The sequence below is a fragment of the Theropithecus gelada genome, chromosome 8 (genome assembly GCF_003255815.1).
Source record: "Theropithecus gelada isolate Dixy chromosome 8, Tgel_1.0, whole genome shotgun sequence".
NCBI lineage: Eukaryota > Metazoa > Chordata > Mammalia > Primates > Cercopithecidae > Theropithecus > Theropithecus gelada.
In genome coordinates, this window is record NC_037676.1 from 112,133,855 (window position 1) to 112,152,206 (window position 18,352).

The 18,352-nt window shown below is 39.3% G+C and overlaps 1 protein-coding gene across 1 annotated transcript; it reads right to left on the reverse strand.

Moving 5' to 3' along the window:
• Positions 1 to 3,531: 3,531 nt before the first annotated feature.
• KCNV1 (potassium voltage-gated channel modifier subfamily V member 1) lies at positions 3,532 to 15,725 on the reverse strand. The gene is made up of 4 exons (XM_025394514.1): positions 15,504 to 15,725; positions 13,820 to 15,080; positions 12,134 to 12,663; positions 3,532 to 8,488 (listed from the first exon to the last, which is right to left on the reverse strand). Exons 2-4 carry the CDS (start codon positions 14,278 to 14,280, stop codon positions 7,977 to 7,979), a joined length of 1,503 nt encoding a protein of 500 aa, XP_025250299.1. The 5' UTR covers positions 14,281 to 15,080; positions 15,504 to 15,725; the 3' UTR covers positions 3,532 to 7,976.
• Between the last annotated feature and the right edge of the window lie 2,627 nt (positions 15,726 to 18,352).

An 18,352-nucleotide genomic window follows, 5' to 3' on the forward strand; every position in this document is an offset into this window, starting at 1 on the left:
AACTTTAATATAAAAGTTCAAAGTGATGCATCAAGTGCTGACATAGAAGCTGCAGTAATTATCTAGAAGATCTAGTGAAGATAATTGATAAAAGTAGCTACACTAAACTGTAGGCTTTCAATATATATGAAATAGGCATGCATTGGAAGAAGATGCTATCTAATACTTTCATAGCTAAAGAGGATAGATTAATGCCTGCCTTCAAAGCTTAAAAACACAGGCTATCTTTTTAAAAGCGAATGTAGCTGATGATCTTCAGTTGAAGCCAGTACATATTTACCATATGAAAAATTGCAGGGCCCTTAAGAATTATGCTGTATTTATTCTTGCTGTGCTTTACAAGTGAAACAAAAATCCTGGATGACAACATGTCTGTTTGTAGCATGGCTTACTGAATATTTGTTGAGACCCACTGTTGAGACCCACTGCTCAGAAAAAAAAAAAAAAAAAAAAAACTTTCAAAATATATCATTTCTCATTAACAATGTGTCTAGTCACCCAAGGGCTGTGCTGGAGATGTACAAGGTGTTTAATGTTGTTTTTATTCCTGCTAACACAACACTCATTCTGTATCCCATGGATCAAGGAGTAGTTTTAACTTTCAAGTCCTATTATTTTAGAAATACATTTTATAAGAGTATAGCTGCTATAGTGATTCCTCTAATGGGTCTGAGCAAAGTAATTTGAAAACTTTCTAGAAAAAATTCACAACTTTAGATGTCACTAAGAACATCTGTGATTCATAGGAGGAGGTCAAACTCTCAATTTTTATGGGAGACTGGAAGAAGTTGATTCAAAACCTAATAGATGACTTTAAGGGGTTCAAGACGTTAGTGGAGGAACTAACTGCAGATGGGGTGGAAATAGCTAGAGAATTCAAATTAGAAGTGATATCTGAAGATGTGAGTGAGTTGCTGCAATCTCATGACACAGCTTGAATGGATGAGGAGTTGCTTCTAATGGATGAGCAGCAAAAAAAGTGATTTCTTGAGATGTAATTTACTCCTGGCAAAGATGCTGTGAATATTGTTGCAATGACAATGAATGATTCAGAATATTACAAAGATATAGTTAATAAAGCAGCAGCAGGGCTTCAGAGGATTGACTCCAATTTTGAAAGATTTATGTGGGTAAAATGCTATCACACAGCATTTCATGCTATGGAAAATTGCTTGTGAAAGAAAATATCAATTATCGATGTACATACTTCATTGTTGTCTTATTTAAAGAAATAGCCACAGCCACCCCAAGCTTCAGTAACCACCACCCTAACCAGTCAGCAGCCATCAATATTAAGGCAAGACCTATCAGCAAAAAGATTTCAACTTGCTGAGGTTCAGATGATTATTAGCGTTTCTTAGCAATAAACTAGTTTTACATGGTTAATACATTGTTTTTTGACCTAATGCTATTGCACACTTAATATGCTATAGTATAGTATAAATACAATTATATATGCAATGGAAAATCAAAACAATTCGTGTGACTCACTTTATTGTGATAATCACTTTATTGTGGGTGGTCTGGAAATTAACCTGTAATATCTCCGAGATATGCCAATAATCCCATCTCTTAAAAAATGTAGGACTCCTTAATGGACTACTTTTTCTCAAGTGTTTTCCATCCAACCGGCTGAAGTTTCTTAGGAATGGGATGTAATCAGTGCTTTTTTTTCTTTTTCTTTTTTTTTTTTTTTACCCAATGTTCCTTCTCCTCCCTCTTCTTCATAGCTGTCAGACCTGCATCACGGTCTGAAGAGTCTTCCCACCTTCTCTAGATTCCTTCTCTTTATTATTCATAAGCATTTTTCCCCAAGTAAATATCCTGCACATAATCAATATTGTAAAAATCAACTGTCTTGGGATCTGCTTCTCAGAAGACTTGAACTTTAGAGTTTGGGGAAAAGATAAATAATTTGTTATTGGATGTGCAAATTACGAGATGTTTATTAGTTATCTTTTGAATAGGCAGTTAATTCACAAATCCGGAAATACAGTGAGAGGAAAGTTCTAATCTGGATGTAGAAAGTTGGGAATTGACCAAGAATCAATGATATGTAAGCCATGGAATCAGGTGATTTTTATCAAGGGAGCAGAATAAATGAAGCATAAAAGAGGACTGATGATTAAGCTCTGATTTACGACCTCAATTAGAAAAGATGACTGAACAGTGAAGTGGGGATTAAATTAGGAAGGCATGAAGGACTGGAAGTCAAGTGAAGGAAGTGTTTTAAGGAAGAATCTGTAATTAATCTTTTAAAATGCTGTTGATGAATCTGGCAATATGAGTTCTAAGAAATGATTGGATTTGGCAATGATGGGGTCACTGCTGACCTTAAGAAAAAGTTTTACAGGAGTTGTAGGGGTGGTAGACTTATGTGCATTTTCAGGAAAGAATGGGAAGATACACAGTGAATATACAAAGGGAGAGAGTGAGTATGGAGACTGCTGTCAAATAATTTTGCCATAAGAAAGAGAAGAGAATTCGATGTTTTCTAGAGGATGAAATAGATGCAAGGAATTTTGACGGCTTTTTTTTTTTTTTTAATTTTAAGATGGGAAAAAAATCATGTTTATGTGCTGACAGGAAGTAGGAAGGGGGAAATTTGATAAAATAGTAAGAAGAGGGGAAAAGCTCTCTGTAGCAACGTCCTGGAGTCGGAGATAAAGTGTGGATGGACGATCCAACCCTCGTAAAGTGAGGAAAGGCAGAGTTAATAGGCACAGATGGAGGTAGGTGGATAAATGTGGGTGATGACTCTTTTTTAAAAAATCCTCTTCTGATTCTATTTTCTGAGTAAAAGCGGAATCCAAGGGAGGTGTTAGAGGTTTTTACTTGTCTCAGGAAAGTGAATGGACTCAGGAATTGCCATATGAGATTGCCTGGAAGCTTTAAGAACCCATTTGGGGTTGTAAGCATGAATGTAAAGTGAGAGCAGTCTGCAGGCATTGTGTTTTTTTCTGTAGGGCATGATCTGCTCTACAAGGACAGGCACAAGAAGGCACTGGATTGGATTTAATTAGGGTCAAGGTATTGCCAATTTAATACCAGGAAGGAAGAGAGGGGCACTAGAGTTGAGAGGGCAAGCAAGGGAGTGATTATAATATAATATAATATAATATAATATAATATAATATAATATAAGCACAGTGAGAACATAAGGATGGTGAGTATCCAGGTTTTCCTATCATCCTTAAAAATGTACCATGTGAGCAATTGCCTGTTGGTGAGTAAAGCTCTCCCTGTGTGACATTTATCTTCCTTAGTATGGCTTGGAGAGAGTTCTGGGGTGGTGATGCTTTGTAAAGAAAAGTCATGAAGGAACTCATCAGAACACATCATTTGCCTGTTATCCAATATCTTGTTGGATCTGAACTGAAGGATTCATAAGACAGTTATTAATGGCTAATATTTCAAAAGAAGAGACTTTTCTTGTTAACACAATGTATCAATAAAAATATTTCTCAAGGTAGTAAGCTTATCCAGTGACAATGTTTTGCTTAGATAAATTGGGTCAGCATATCTATTTTCTGCAACAGCTAATCAAAATATTTTAATAAGCATAAGAATTCCACATTAAAACACAGAACTGAGGTTCCTACCTCAGTTATTTGTGCATCTAATCCATTATAGTTGATACTACTTTGCATTAAAATGATAAATGCAACAATTTCTTGTACGTTATATAAATAATATACACATAAAATAAAATATGAATATGTCACTCCTAATAGAGATACATCAGTAATTTCTTAAAATTGCTTTTTTAGGTACTCAAGCATTACCCATATGCATTTAAATGTTTGAAAGTAGTGTTTTCTAACAGGCAGAGATGTCGTGATGAAGACACAAAAGACGGTTGCAACGAAAGGAAAAATTGACAAATGGGATCTAATTAAACTCTAGAGCTTTGTCAGAGCAAAGGAACCTATCAGCAGAGTGAACAGACAACCTACAGATTGGGGGAAAATATTTGCAAACTATACATCTACAAGGGTCTAATATTCCAGCATCTATAAGATACTTAAATTTATAAGAAAAAAACAAATAAACCCATTAAAAAGTGGGCAAAGGATATGAACAGACACTTTTCAAAAGAAAACATACATCCAGCCAACAATGATATGAAAAAAGCCTCAATATCACTGATCATTAGAGAAACACAAATCAAAACCACAATGAGATACCATTTCACACTAGTCAGAATGGCAATTATTAAAAAGTCAAAAGAAAAAAAAAGCAGATGCTGGGGAACTTGTGAAGACATTGGAACATTTATACACTGTTGCTGGGAGTGTAAATTAGTTCAACCATGTGAGAGTGTGGCAATTCCTCAAAAACCTAAAAACAGAAATACCATTGGCTCCAGCAGTCCCATTAATAGGTATATAACCAAGGAATATAAATTGTTTAATTATAAAGATACATGCACATGTATGTTCATTGCAGCACTATTCACAGTAGCAAAGACATGGAATAAACCTAAATGCCCATCAATTGTAGACTGAATAAAGAAAATGTATGTATACACCATGAAGTACTATCCAGCCATATCATAAAAGAGTGAGATCATGTCATTTGCAGGGACATGGATGGAGCTGGAAGCTATTATCCTTATTATCTTAATGCAGGAAGAGAAAACCAAATGCCACATGTTCTCACTTATAAGTGGGAACTAAGTAATGAGAACACATGAACACATAGTGGGAAACAACACACACTGGGGCCTAGCAGAGGGTGCTGGTTAGGAGGAGAGAGAGAATCAGGAAAAATAACTAACGGGTACTAGGTTTAATACCTGGGTTATGAAATAATCTATACAAAAAAACTCTGATGACACAAATCTACCTGTATAACAAACGTGCACATATATCCCTGAACTTAAAATAACAGTTAAATTAACAAAGAAAGTGGCTAACACGGTGAAACCCCGTCTCTACTAAAAATACAAAAAATTAGCCGGGCATGGTGGCGGGCGCCTGTAGTCCCAGCTACTTGGCAGGCTGAGGCAGGAGAAGGGCGTGAACCCAGGAGGCGGAGCTTGCAGTGAGCCGAGATTGCACCACTGCACTCCAGCCTGGGCCACAGAGCGAGGCTCCGTCTCAAAAAACCAAAACAAAACAAAGAAAGTAGTGTTCTCTAAATAGCTTAGAGAAAGACAATAATTCAATTATTTTATATTTTTAAAAATTATTGTTTCATAATGATAATTCTTAGATGATTAAAAAGTGTTTAATGTGTTAAAACAATGGGATATAAAATTGGCAGAGTTCCTGCTTTGATTTTTTTACTTAAATGAAATTTGGTTTGCTTATATATACATTCATTGGATAAATAAACTGATATTTTATTTAACAGCAAAATTGAATAAGCAATGACATTTTAAAACTTCTTTCTGAATACTTACATCTTGACAACATTTATATAGCTAACAGCACATTTGTAGAGATGTTTAGGATCCTCCGTGATAAAAACATATATACATATGTATACACATAGTTTTCAATTTTGTTTTTATTTTCCAACTACTATTTACTCTAAAGATAATATTTTTTTAATCTAATAATGACTATAAGGTGTCACCACAGCCTTTACTTAAAAGCACCATTCCACCTCTGAGAATAAGCTGATATTTTACTTAAGGCATATTGAACTTCTCCATGCACAAGAAGTTGGCTTGCCTGCCTAAAAAATAAATTTCTATGCAGAGCTTGTGTGGGAAGAATGAAATCTGCAACTTGACTTTTAGGATTGTCGTTTTCAGGGTCAGGCAGATTGGTGTTCAGCCCTGGCTCTGCCGTCTATAGCCTGTGTGAATTTAGGCAAGTTTATACCTTTTAATGTTTCAGTTTCTCTGTCTTTCCCTCACATACCTTTGAATAGAATGTTAAGCACAAGAAAACAGGACCTAGTCTTGTTTAAGAAAGACTCCCTAGTCCCTTGCACACCAAAAGATCCTTAATAAATATTTGTTGAGTTAACAAATATATAAAATATGTATTTTGAAGAGTATAAGAATAGTAATTATATAATAGGGATATTTTGAGGATAAAATGGCATAATACATGATGAATACAGAGCACAGTCCTGGATCAGAGTAACTATTCTTATTAGGGAAAGTTCTAGAAAAGCTGGAGTAAAGTCACCTTCTGTGTCTAACTTCTACTTCCCCTTCAGATTGTGGAAGGGATTTATACTACAACTAGTGGCCCTGTGCCACACTCTAGCACCCATGTATGTGTGTAAGAAGGATAATATTTATCTTATTAATATTCATATCTCCTGAACCTTTTCTAATATTTAGGAGAAGTGGAAACAAGTTAAATGAATTAAAGTACTTTAGCACACAATCTAAAACTCATGCCATCAGTGAAAATGTTTTCAGAGCTTAACCATGCATACCAGAAAACAGGAGGTAGAACATGCGATATTTCATTGATTTTAAGGTGCTTATTTTAAATTTTTACATATCTGAGATCCGGATGCATTTTACAGTTAATGGCATCTTACAATTGACTGGCATCTTTCTTTCTTGGTAGTGCATAGCATAATAGGATGTCTTGAATAAAGTTTATGAAATATGGTATAGCTATATATTAAAGCAGTCCTCAATGTTTATTTCGTATCACTACGAACCCCTGGCAAAGAGCCTTCTAGGCATTTTTTCCCTCATATCTCACCCCCATGAAATGTTAATACCACAGATATACTCAATATGCTTATCTGTGTTTTGTATATGAAGTGATAAGATTTTTTCTTTTTCCTCAAGAACCAATTTTCTTCCCCTTGGGGGCTCTATTATATTGGAAATGTAGGTATGAAAGTGATGCATTCCTTGTTATTCTTAGGTTTTAGAATCTCATTTACTAAAATAATGGGAATCATGAGCTAGTTCTTAGCTTTAGAGGGTTTGGCTTTAATTATATAACACAATGTCTAGGAATTGTATTATTATCATGAATGTCAAAATGCCTGCAAAGTTTGAACATTTGCTATTTACCCCAACAGACAGAAAGCTGTCCATAATATTTTTTGTTAACAAATAAAAGATCTTCAAGTTCATCCAGTGATGTCATTCAACATATATTTCCCATTTTATGAAATAAGATTATTTAATAATTTCAGTGTAGAAATTTAGGATGTTCACTACCTCACTTTCATATATTCATTATTTTAAAGCCATAACGTGAACAATACATCCATAAATAGACATTTGAAGACCGTCTGATATTCATGAAGTAGTAAGAAATATGCTGTTTTATGCTCCACATATTACACTCAGTTGGGAGAATGAAGATGTGCAATTGTTGAAGTTTTTGTGCGGACTCATGTACTGCAATCTAAGCAGTTTTGGGATTCCCATCTCTTATAGTAATAATGGGATACAGAGATCAGTTCATTTGTGACCAGTGGTTTACACGAAAAGAAGGTAGGGATACAATCTCTGCCCATCAAATAAGGGTTTCCTCTTGTAAAGCTAATTATTATATTTAATAGCCTTAATTGATAGAGAAAGGAATAATTTATGTACTTGGATAATATCTTTAAACAGCAAAGTTGTTCAATATGTTCTTAAATATTTACTTATGTTTCTCTGGGCTATGCAGTTTAACTTCCATTTTTAAAAAATTAGTGGTGCAGAAAACTTCTACTATTAGTGATACATAAAATCTTTAACTTTTTGTATGTATTGCAATAACATTATTTTCTATTTGACAATTCAAACATGTTTATATTGGCCCAGTTGTATTTGATTGTGTTAATTGGCTATTTTGGATACTCAGATGTGTCAGAACCCTGTGCAGTTGTTATAGGTGATGTGAAATATTCTAGTAGACGAAGCAATGTATCAGCAAAAATTAATTAAGATGAGCAGTACTCCGAAGAGACTCATCATCAGAATACAGAAATCCACATCACTGCTTTATCATTTTAGTAAATTGTACAGAGCTTTCGTAGATAAATTGAAAATTAATTCAAAACCAGAAATCATCTCCCCCGCTGCTCCTGGTACTTGCTCTTTCTCTGCCTTTCAGTCGAAGCATCTCCATGATACTCCGGGCATAGACATCTCTCAAGTTAACACTGATGTATGAGTCAGTGGCTATATTCTTGGTAAGCTTCTTTAGGGCTTCACGCTGTCTAACAGCTGCTTCCTTGAGTTTCAAGGTGAAGTAGCAAGCAGAGAAGCGATCATTAATAATAGCAATAGGCAAGGCCAAGACAAGAATTCCTGATAATATACACATGAAGGCCACGATTTTGCCTGTGGTGGTGTCTGGTCTAATGTCCCCATATCCCACGGTAGTCATAGAGGTGGTGGCCCACCACCATGCACAAGGGACACTTGTGAAGGTTGTGTCAGGAATGCTTTGCTCAGCAAAATATTCTACAGTTGAAAATATAGAGATTCCCACGGATAGAAATAGGAGCAGTAGGCCAACCTCTTCATAACACTGGGTGATTGTCATCCCAAGGGAGCGTAATCCTGCAATAGAACAAATGCTATCAGTCATTGGCATCCCTCTTCTCTCTCTTCCTGCCCTTCCCTCCCCTCTCCCTCCTTGCTCTCCACCCACAAACTGCATTGCACACTTAAATGTCCCCAGCACTGGGCAATGTTCTGGGGATGGAAAGTTGATTAAACCATAATCCTTGTGCTCAGGAAGTTCACAGTCTAGTTGATGGGACGAAGTTGAGAAGGCTAGAGAGAAATATAATTAGATTCATTACTTCATCTATAAAATTATTGAACTTCTACTATTAAAAAGAAGGTGAGAAGTAAGGCTGAAGGCAGGCAGGGGTGGTATGATAGGAGTTTTGTACTTTAGTCTGCACAATAAGAGGCCTTTGGTGTTGTATGTGGAGGGCTCATTTGGTCACATCTGCATTTCAATGCATCATTTTAGCACTTGTTTCTAATGCCAATTTTATGGTGTCTTGTATTTTATGTGTCTGTTTTTCTCACCTTCCTTGTGAAGTTTAACACAATCAGGAACCTGATTACCGGAAAGCCAGAAAAAGTAAACAATGGGCACCATAGCAACAAAGTGAAGCAGCAGAAGGAAGTTAGGCATTGGTGATAAACTTGACATGAGAACATCACATGTATATTCAGGGGACATTCTCAGTGGTATATCAGGAGGAGGTCTGAACTCCCAAGACACCCACTGAAACCCTAGTCCTTAATACCAAAGCTATAGGAAATTATCTCCCTTGAGTACATAAAATTTCTGCTTTCCTATAATAACAGACCTGAATACAGAATATTCCTCCATTGCACAAAGATATGGAAAATGGAACCACTGGAGAATTTACTCATTATGAAGCATTGGCTGCTTTTCCATTCCTAGATCTGAGGATTTATTAAACCCCAGGGAGACAAACCCTCCATAGTCCAATTTTGTCTCTGAAGACACTAGGTCCTAAGGGGAGTAAGAGCCCCTTATGAGCCGGAGTGGTGGCTCACGCCTATAATCCCAGCACTTTGGAAGGCTGAGGCAGGCAGATCACGAGGTCAGGAGTTTGAGACCAGCCTGGCCAACATGGTGAAACCCCTACTAAAAGTACAAAAATCAGCCCGTTGTGATAGTGTGCGCCTGTAATCCTAGTTACTTGGGAGACTGAGACAGGAGAATAACTTGAACCCGTGAGGCGAAGTTTGCCATGAGCCGAGATCACGCCATTAAAATCCAGCCTGGGCAATAGAATAAGACTCTGTCTCAGAAAAAAAAAAGAAAGAAAGAAAGAAAGAAAAGCCCATTATGGAACCAAGCTTTGAATGAACCATACGATTTATTCCCTAATACTAGAGAGGTGGTTAGTAAAGTTTGTCCACATTTTGAAATTATATCAACATGATGTCAAAATGATATTGACTCAGAAGTCCAAAATAATACCCCTTAGTATCATTTTTTGTTTTTATTCACTCACTAGAAACTATTTCAAATGCATTAACATACTAATCATACTCTTATGATTTTGAATCTTGCTCTTCAAAGTTTGAGATATTCTTGAATTATTAACCAGCTATTTTTAAAGATCATTGAATAGTTTGAAGTTTAACTTCAAAAGAATATCTTTCAGAATACCTTATAATATATTTACCTTTATAAAGAACTGGACTTGATGTGTCTACATGGAATTACGTTCCTTAAATAAATTCACAACACATGAGGAGATGCAGAGCATTTGTCTGGGAACACTGTTTTAATTTAAAGCAAATGTTCGAAACAATTTTGTAAAGGAAAACAAAGTGGGTGGAATTTCTAGCATGTTATCTCTATTAACTCAGAGAATCCTCAAAAGAAAGGATGTAAGAGGGACAAGGTAATTGTTATGCCATTATACAGATGAGGAGGCTGAGGCATGAAAAGATAGCTTATCTAGTAGACAGCTACAGAGCCATGATTTAAACCTAGTTGTCTGGCCAAAAACCCATTATTCTATAACACCTCTCAATTTTTATTTATAATTAATACATGGGGAAATAGGTCATCTATGTTTACATTTTAATAAGTGTAGTGTTGAGGCAAAAATTGTCAAATATCCTAGTCATATATTTTTAATAATTAAGGGTTTACTAAAACTTTGTACATGTTTTGGAATGGAGAAAATCTTTGAAGAGGTGACATTGTGGAAATTACTGTTATTTTCCTTTTCCTTTCTTCTAGAAAAAAATGTAGTCTTTACTGGGTGTTTTTAAATTGAGTCTTGTGAAGAGTTTATAAATACTTGAAGAAAGCATCCCATTATCTGTGTCAGAAAACAAAGAGTGGTACTTGTAAAAGTTCTTAGAAACCCCATTATCAAATTCCTGGTATGTGAGACTAGCTAGGAAAATACACTACCAAAATTATATTATAATAAGTTCTAATTACCAGAGAAATGTTGAAGAAAAACATATCAGAAGTTAATTTCACTCAACATTTATTAGAAGGACAACTACCATCAACCTTTTTTAGGTGGTCAGTCAGGGCACATATCTAGGGAAATAAAATAGGGATAGTAATCTGTAGTCAATTTGTTTGTGCTAATATGTATTTGTGTAAACATATATAAAATTAATATGATATCATACTTCAGTGTTTCTTAAGGTTTTGTCCAAGAACCACCGACATCAAAGTCATTGGTGAACTTATTATTTATAAAATGTGTGCTCCTAGATCCGGCCTCAAGCTTTCTGGGGGTTGGAGCCAGAAGCTGTATTTCAACAAGCTTGTCTGGGGATTCTTATTTTCATTAAGGTATGTCATAAGAAAACTCATGTACTCCAAAACATCTGACAGTTGCAGGGCCAGCCACTGATAACTACTACTGTTGGGGATGCAAGAATCATTTTTAATCAGTTCCTGTGATTTTCACTGATATTGATTATAATTTTCACGTACCTTATGTGTTTGTATGTGTATTATATGGAGACTTTTCTAGGAAAATCTTAATTGTATTTTCAAAGGCTCTATGACACACAAAAAACTAAGGGATTTCTGTATTCCCCTCTCTCATACATCCCAGGTTAGGGACAAGAAAACCTTCAGATACTAGATAAAGCATTTAATTAGTTCATTTTGCTTTCTCCCAAAGCAAAATATTTTCATTGCTTCTTCGAAAATTTTGGAAAGGCCACCTTCGCCTAGTCGTTTCCCTTTCTGCATGGCCAGAGAATGCTCTGAAGGGCTGACTTTCCCTTCTGCCAAGGAGTATATGTGGCAAGCACTTCTTGGATACTGAAGAGAAATTGGTTTATGTCCCTATATATCATATATAATTTATGTGTATCTTTTTATGTGTCATTTAGGCCTGTTTTGTCTAGAACCTTGAAGAGGCAGAGTGCCTTTAATTTTTGTAAATCTTCTGGGCAATGGTTTCAAATAAACTGAGGTTAGCAAATGGTCAAATTTTCTCTCAATATTTCTCTTATGGAGAGGAGGTATGTGAGAGCTCACTTCTCTACACCTGTGATAACAACTTCAAGGTTTTATCTTCCCAGTATCTCCTTAGAGGTCATGATCGGGTAAAGTATGGGAGTCGGTAATTTTGAATATCAGTTCAGCGTTACTTTCCTTGTACTGTGGTCAAATAACGAATGCTGACATGCAATGCAAATTAAAAGTCATCAATGAAATCTGAATACCTGTGGAATGTCTGCCCAGCTTTAGCATGCGCAGAGCTCTGAGCAGCCTCAAAACCTGGACAATGCGCCCAACGTTCTCCAGCTCCTGCGTGGTCTGGCTCCCACTTAGGCTCTCTACCAGAAGAGTGATGTAGAAGGGCAAGATGGCAAGGAGGTCTATGATGTTCGGCACCTTTCTTAGGAAGCGACACCTGTCCCGCACACACAGGAAGCGGAGGACAAATTCCCCGGTGAACCAGCTAATGCACACATACTCCAGGATTTCCAGCAGCTGCAGGTCCAGCCAGCTTAACTCAGCTGACATCAGGGCCATGTTAATGATGGACACCACCACGAAGATAATAGAGATGACCCCAAAGATACGGGCAGCTGTGGAAGATCCAGGTTTCTCCAGGATATTCCAGAGCTTCTGGCGAACAGTGGGACAAGGTCCTTGGGAGAAGTCCTGTTCACTCTCATGTTGACTTTCCTGGTCTTCTGTGTCCTTCTTGAAGTCTAAAGTTTCACTCAGCTCTTTTCTTCTGAAGTATCTTGTAGAGAAAACAATTGGTGATTAGTCAAACTTTATTAAAATACAGAAGTATAAGATAATTAAACATGGCAGGGAGGTCAGACTTTTCATTCAACAAAATGGAGAAAAATGTCTATTCATACTTTAGTTAGGTTGTGTCTTATCCACAGTATTCAGAATTTCTCCCTTAGGATTATGATTATCTTTCTTTTATCTTTTTATTTTATTTTATTTTATTTTATTTGAGATGGAATCTCGCTCTGTGGCCCAGGCTGGAGTGCTGTGGAGTGATCTCAGCTCACTGTAGCCTCCACTTCCCAGGTTCAAGCGATTCTCCTGCCCTAGCCTCCTGAGTAGCTGGGATTACAGGTGTGTGCCACCACCCCGGGTAATTTTTTATTTTTAGTACAGACAGGGTTTCACCATGTTGCCTGGGAGTGGGGGGTCTCGAAGTCTTCGCCTCAAGTGATCCACCCGCCTCGGCCTCCCAAAGTGCTGGGATTACAGGCGTGAGCCACCACCACCGGCCTGGATTATAATTTTTAAAATGACACTTTCTTAGTAGAAGTTTATACATAGCAAAGCTACTTTGGATTAATACATTTTATTACCCATTTTCTGGTAACAAGAACAGATGTTTGGCAGATGGAACTTTTTTGTGTGTGTAAAGGAAATGTATTCATGAAGAAATGGTAATAATAGCAAGATAACCTCAGAGTTCCACAATCTTTCAATCAAGGGACCAACCTTTTATCTTCTATATTTAAAACAATTCTCCATTCAAGTTTTACAGTCAGTGTTCTAGGTTTGATAAATGATAATGCTGCGTGCCAAATCTTTTATCCCTATGCATGCATCTTTTGGACCATGGCTTTTCTGATTCATTTATTCAGTCACCAAATATTTATTGTGGGCCTGAAGTCCCTTGCCTTATACGTTAAATTAGCATATTCAAAAAAGGGAACAAAGAGATTCAAAAAGTTCTATTCAAAAGTTGGCCATGACGCTTTCCAGTCCCCGACCTCCACCCCACCTGTCAACCCAGAAGTGGCCACACCTTATTGCTAGGCCTGGCTCCAGTGAAGCTTATGTAAAGCCTCAAATCTACCTGTGCCTTCCTCTCTTTCTCTGCCGCGCCCGCCTCCCCGCCCAGCCGCCGCGTGCCTCCGGGGTACCTGTCCCTGCAGCAGGAATCGATGCTGAGCTCATCGATGCCCCAGTACTGGATCTCCTGCAGGAAGGAGAGCGCGCACAGCTGCTCCATGACATGCAGGCGGCCGGTGCGGTAGTAGTGCAGGACATAGCGGAACGCCTGCGAGCTGCGGTCGAAGAAGTACTCGTTGTCCACGGGGTTGGCATCGTCGCAAAGCTCCAGAGGGCTGGGCACGGCGGCCAGGGCCCCAGGGCGGCGGTAGGAAGCCACCACCACGGCCAGCTTGCCAAGGCGCGTGTGCGGGAAGCAGGACAGCGCCTGCTGCGAGAGCACGAAGCGGCTGCCGCCCACATTGACCGTGAAGCAGTCCCCGAGCGCCAAGGGCTCCCCTTCACCCTCGCTGCAGAAGACACTAGAGTCCAGGGAGGTCAGGGAGCCGCTGTCCAGCGGCGAGTCCAGCAGCGCTCTGCCGCTGGAAGGCATCTCTATCCCAGTCGCCGCGGCCTGAGGGCGCCACAAAGTTGGGGACACGCCGGAAGCGTTGGTCCCGCGAGGGCGGTGGCACGGCCCCTGGTGGCGACCGGGATTCCCCGGGCTCCCGAAGGGGTTACCTCTCCCTGGCGCACTCTCTCCACCCGCTGTGCTCCTTCCTCCTCCTGCCGCTAGGGAGCCGCGAGTGCGCGGAAGCAGCGCACAAGTGGCAGAGAAAGGAGACTGGGAGCAGAGGAAGGGTCGCTCTAAGAGAAAGAATCAGGTGAGGTCCAAGCCCGACACAGTCCCTGTGCACACTGCCGGTCGCCCTGGCCCTTCTCAAACGCCGTCACCCCGCCTCCCAACTTCGCAATTGCGATTCCCAGCCCAGGAGGTGTACAGATTGAATGACTCGCTACTTGGTGGGTGGAGGGGTTGGGGAAGGGAGGAAGGAGGGAGATGTGGGGCGGAGGAGGAGGAAGAAGAGAGAAGATGACTCTTAGCTGAATGCAAGCAAGCAAGCAAGGAGGATGGCGAGACTCACTCCTGCCCGCAGGAGACCAAAACAAAAAGTTCAGAAAGCAAAGGAAGTGGTAACCGGGTCCCTTCCAACTTGAGACTTTATATTCCTCCCTCTTCTTTTACTGCTGCCTCATAGGCCTCCCCGGGGGTGTTCGCTGGGGATGTGAGCAGGTGGGGGAGGGTGCTCTGGGTGAGGGGTCCGCACCATTTTCTCCCAATTCACTCTCATTCTAGTCTGATGATCACTGACGCTCCATTTTCTTCTCCTGTCTCCCTTAGGTTTTGACCTCCTGGTTAAGAAACAAGAATAATTAATGACTTTTTATTGAAGCCACAGTGGGTCACTAAGAACTAGGAATGTCACTGTCAGTTCCCACCCTGTCGAGTGTACACCTCGTGTTGAGGCACTTTGTTGAGGCACCCTTCCTTTTAGCCATTTCTGTCCCTACAAGTTTCCCGGAGAGCAGGTGTTCTGAGCACAGCGGAGCTCTCATTTTAGAAGGAAAGGCAAAAAGGCAAGGAATAGAACAAGCGTGGGCTGGGGCAGGAATTTAAATAGTAACGACGGCCTCCCTCGGTAAAGGGAGAAGCCGAGGCCAGCGCCCAGGTGAGACTAGAAGTGAACCCACCGGGCCGCTGGAAGCTACGCTCCATCCAACCTGTTGGACTCGGGGCGAGGAGGTGGGGGCGGGAGGGAAGAGCAAGTGACTCACCTGCAGCTCCTGGCACATCTGATCTGCGCACAACCGGCGCCGCAGGTAACGTACCCTTCCTTTGATCCTCTTGGTCTACACGTGAGGTCTGACTCGACCCGTCCAGGAGGGAAACTGTGCTCCAACTGAGCTCTACTCAGCGCCTGCTGCCTCGCCTTGCCTCCACCTCCCTCTGGGCTCCTGGACCCTGGGCTTAGGCTAAGCGCGTCCGCCCCGCCCGCTGTAGCCCGGAGAGCAGCCCGCCCAGTGCTTCCAGCACCAGCAGAGGGGAGTGGCAGGATCTAAGGGAGGGAGGTGAGACGGCGGGGGTGGGGGCGGGGGGAGTGAGGTGCCTGGTGACACTGAATATTACATTCATCCTGAATACACTTGCAGAATTACTGCATTTGATTCCCGTTTCCCTGGATCTGTGCCTTTGCAAATGTTCCAGAACAAAATTTCCAACTTGATCAGTGTGCTAAACTTGAGGTTAGGGCAGTTATATTAACTGCTTTATTTGGCATGGTTCAAGGTTTTCTCATTTTCAGCAGGCATCTCAGAATCATGCATTTTTCCAGTCTTTGCCAGAGAGCGTGAACCACACTCATCTTTGTTGTTTTCTAGCATGTATATACAGAATACATATTGGAAAGCATATATTACGTATACACTTACATACATAAGTATATATTAGAAAGTATACACACACACACACACATATTAGGTAGTATATATAAAGACATAAGCAGGTAGCCTGATGTGGTAGAATAAGCTTTTCCATAGATTGGACAGAAACGTTACTGTTTAGTTCTAACTTTGCCAACTGGCTGTGGGATGTCTAGCTATCATTTACTTCGAGGGTCTTAGTGCCTTCCTCAGTGAAATTTCAAGTTTTAATAAAAACACCCAACATTTAATGGGTGCTTACTTTATGCCAGGAAATTTGTAGGCTCTTTATTCATGCAGTACTTTATTTAATCATAATGACAACACTATGAGGTAGCATACACACATTTTACAGAAAGGAAAAGTGAGGCACAGGGAAATTAAGTGATTTACAAAGGGCCACACAGTTCAAATCAAACCCAGGACTACATGTCAGAGGCTGTCTTCATAAACAAAATGCTAGAAACATTATTTTTTTGGTTGATAAATCAGTGTGGTTGCTTTTATTTTCTTTGCAAGTTTCTAATGAAGGACAGGAGTTTAATTAGGTATTTTCATCACTCTTTCAACAAAAGTTTACTGAGCTTTCACTATATACTGACACTATTCAGTGCACTTGTGATATATCAGTGAAGAACAGACAAGATCTCTGTTGTTGTGGAGCTTATAGTAATCCTCTGAGAATAAATGGGGGACTTCAATAAACTTTTTTAAACTATAATATTTACAAGCATGGTTCTTTTGACAGCCATCCATTTGGTTAACTTCTCTCCATAAAGAACTCTTCCCTACAGTAAATACAGAGATGCTAGATTTATCCCAGTCAATAGTTCATCATTCTGTATAGGTACTGTATTGTTATTATTTTTTAATATAATGGAGCTTTCCCCTGCACAGCAAGAAAACTCCTCCAACATCTCAATTAGAGATTATTTAGGTATTGAAAAAAAGCAAAAGGCCATAGTTCTGTTAAGCCTTATTCATACCATGATTAACAATAAAAGTCTATACTAGCTTTACAGATTATGGTGAGGAAAGAGGAAAGCGTTCAAAGGAGAATGACAGCTTTAGGTGAGGAGAGAGATCTTGGTCAGGTAACCAGAGGTTAGTGAAAGATGACTGAGGCTTCCAGGTCTCCTCCCCTGCCACTAAGCCACTGAACCTCAGTTGTGATGAATGTTGTCCTGTAGAATGTTATAATAACCTCTCCTGAAGAGTCAGGCTCTCTGCTACACATCTGACTTCTCACAATGATCCTATGATGTAAGCACTGTAATCCTTAGTTATGGATTTCAACTTGGATGCTCATAGGCACTAAGAAAGTAACTTTCTACCTTGCATAGTGAATATGTGAAGGGGTATGTGAAAGGCTTGAAACAGGTCCTTTCTGACTCCTGACTCTGTCTCAACTGCTAACAGCCTAAATGTTTCAATTGGGCATTGATTTTAGTTATAGCAATTGACACTAATCAAGGCAATCAAAACTAGAGGGATGATTAGTCAACATGGAGTATATAAATATAAATGACCCCTTTTTAAAATATAGAGTCTGGAGTAATACAAATTCCCACCTGTGCTCTGTGCCTTTCCCTTAAGTCTGTTGATTTTCCTTCCTTAATGGCCCAGATTTTAGTAAGAGACTCCAAGGAAGAGCATACCATAGAATAAGAAGGGAAATATGTCCACTTCAAGGATACTTCTTTTAGCCCTAATCCTGACCTGAGGTATAACCTGAGGTATGTCAAAGGAGAACTGCTGATAAGTAGTTGGAGGTGGTGAGGTCATGCTTTCCATTTCATTTCTACATAGCATGGGAGGAATGTGATTGTCATGTGGGAGGTTGCTCAGTACTGCAATGTAAAAACCCGACAGTCTAAAGACTTTGGGTATATTCCCTAGTCATCAGATGTTATATTCGAGTGATTTTCCATTAAGATTCTTGTTATGAAATACTCTACTTGCTTTTGGCTTCATCTATCAATTCTACACATATCGACTTGAATATGGAATCTCCAGCGACAACTAGTATTTTTAAGTCTTTCCATTTTTATGAGTATTTTAAAGTTTATTAATGAACAGTGTATATTCTTAAAAGTTACAAATAAGATCAAAAGAAAAATCATGGCATACTTTAAACATCTAACTCAATAACAGTTATGAAAATAAAAGTTAAAAGTCATTTTAAGCTTATTAGAAAATCCTAC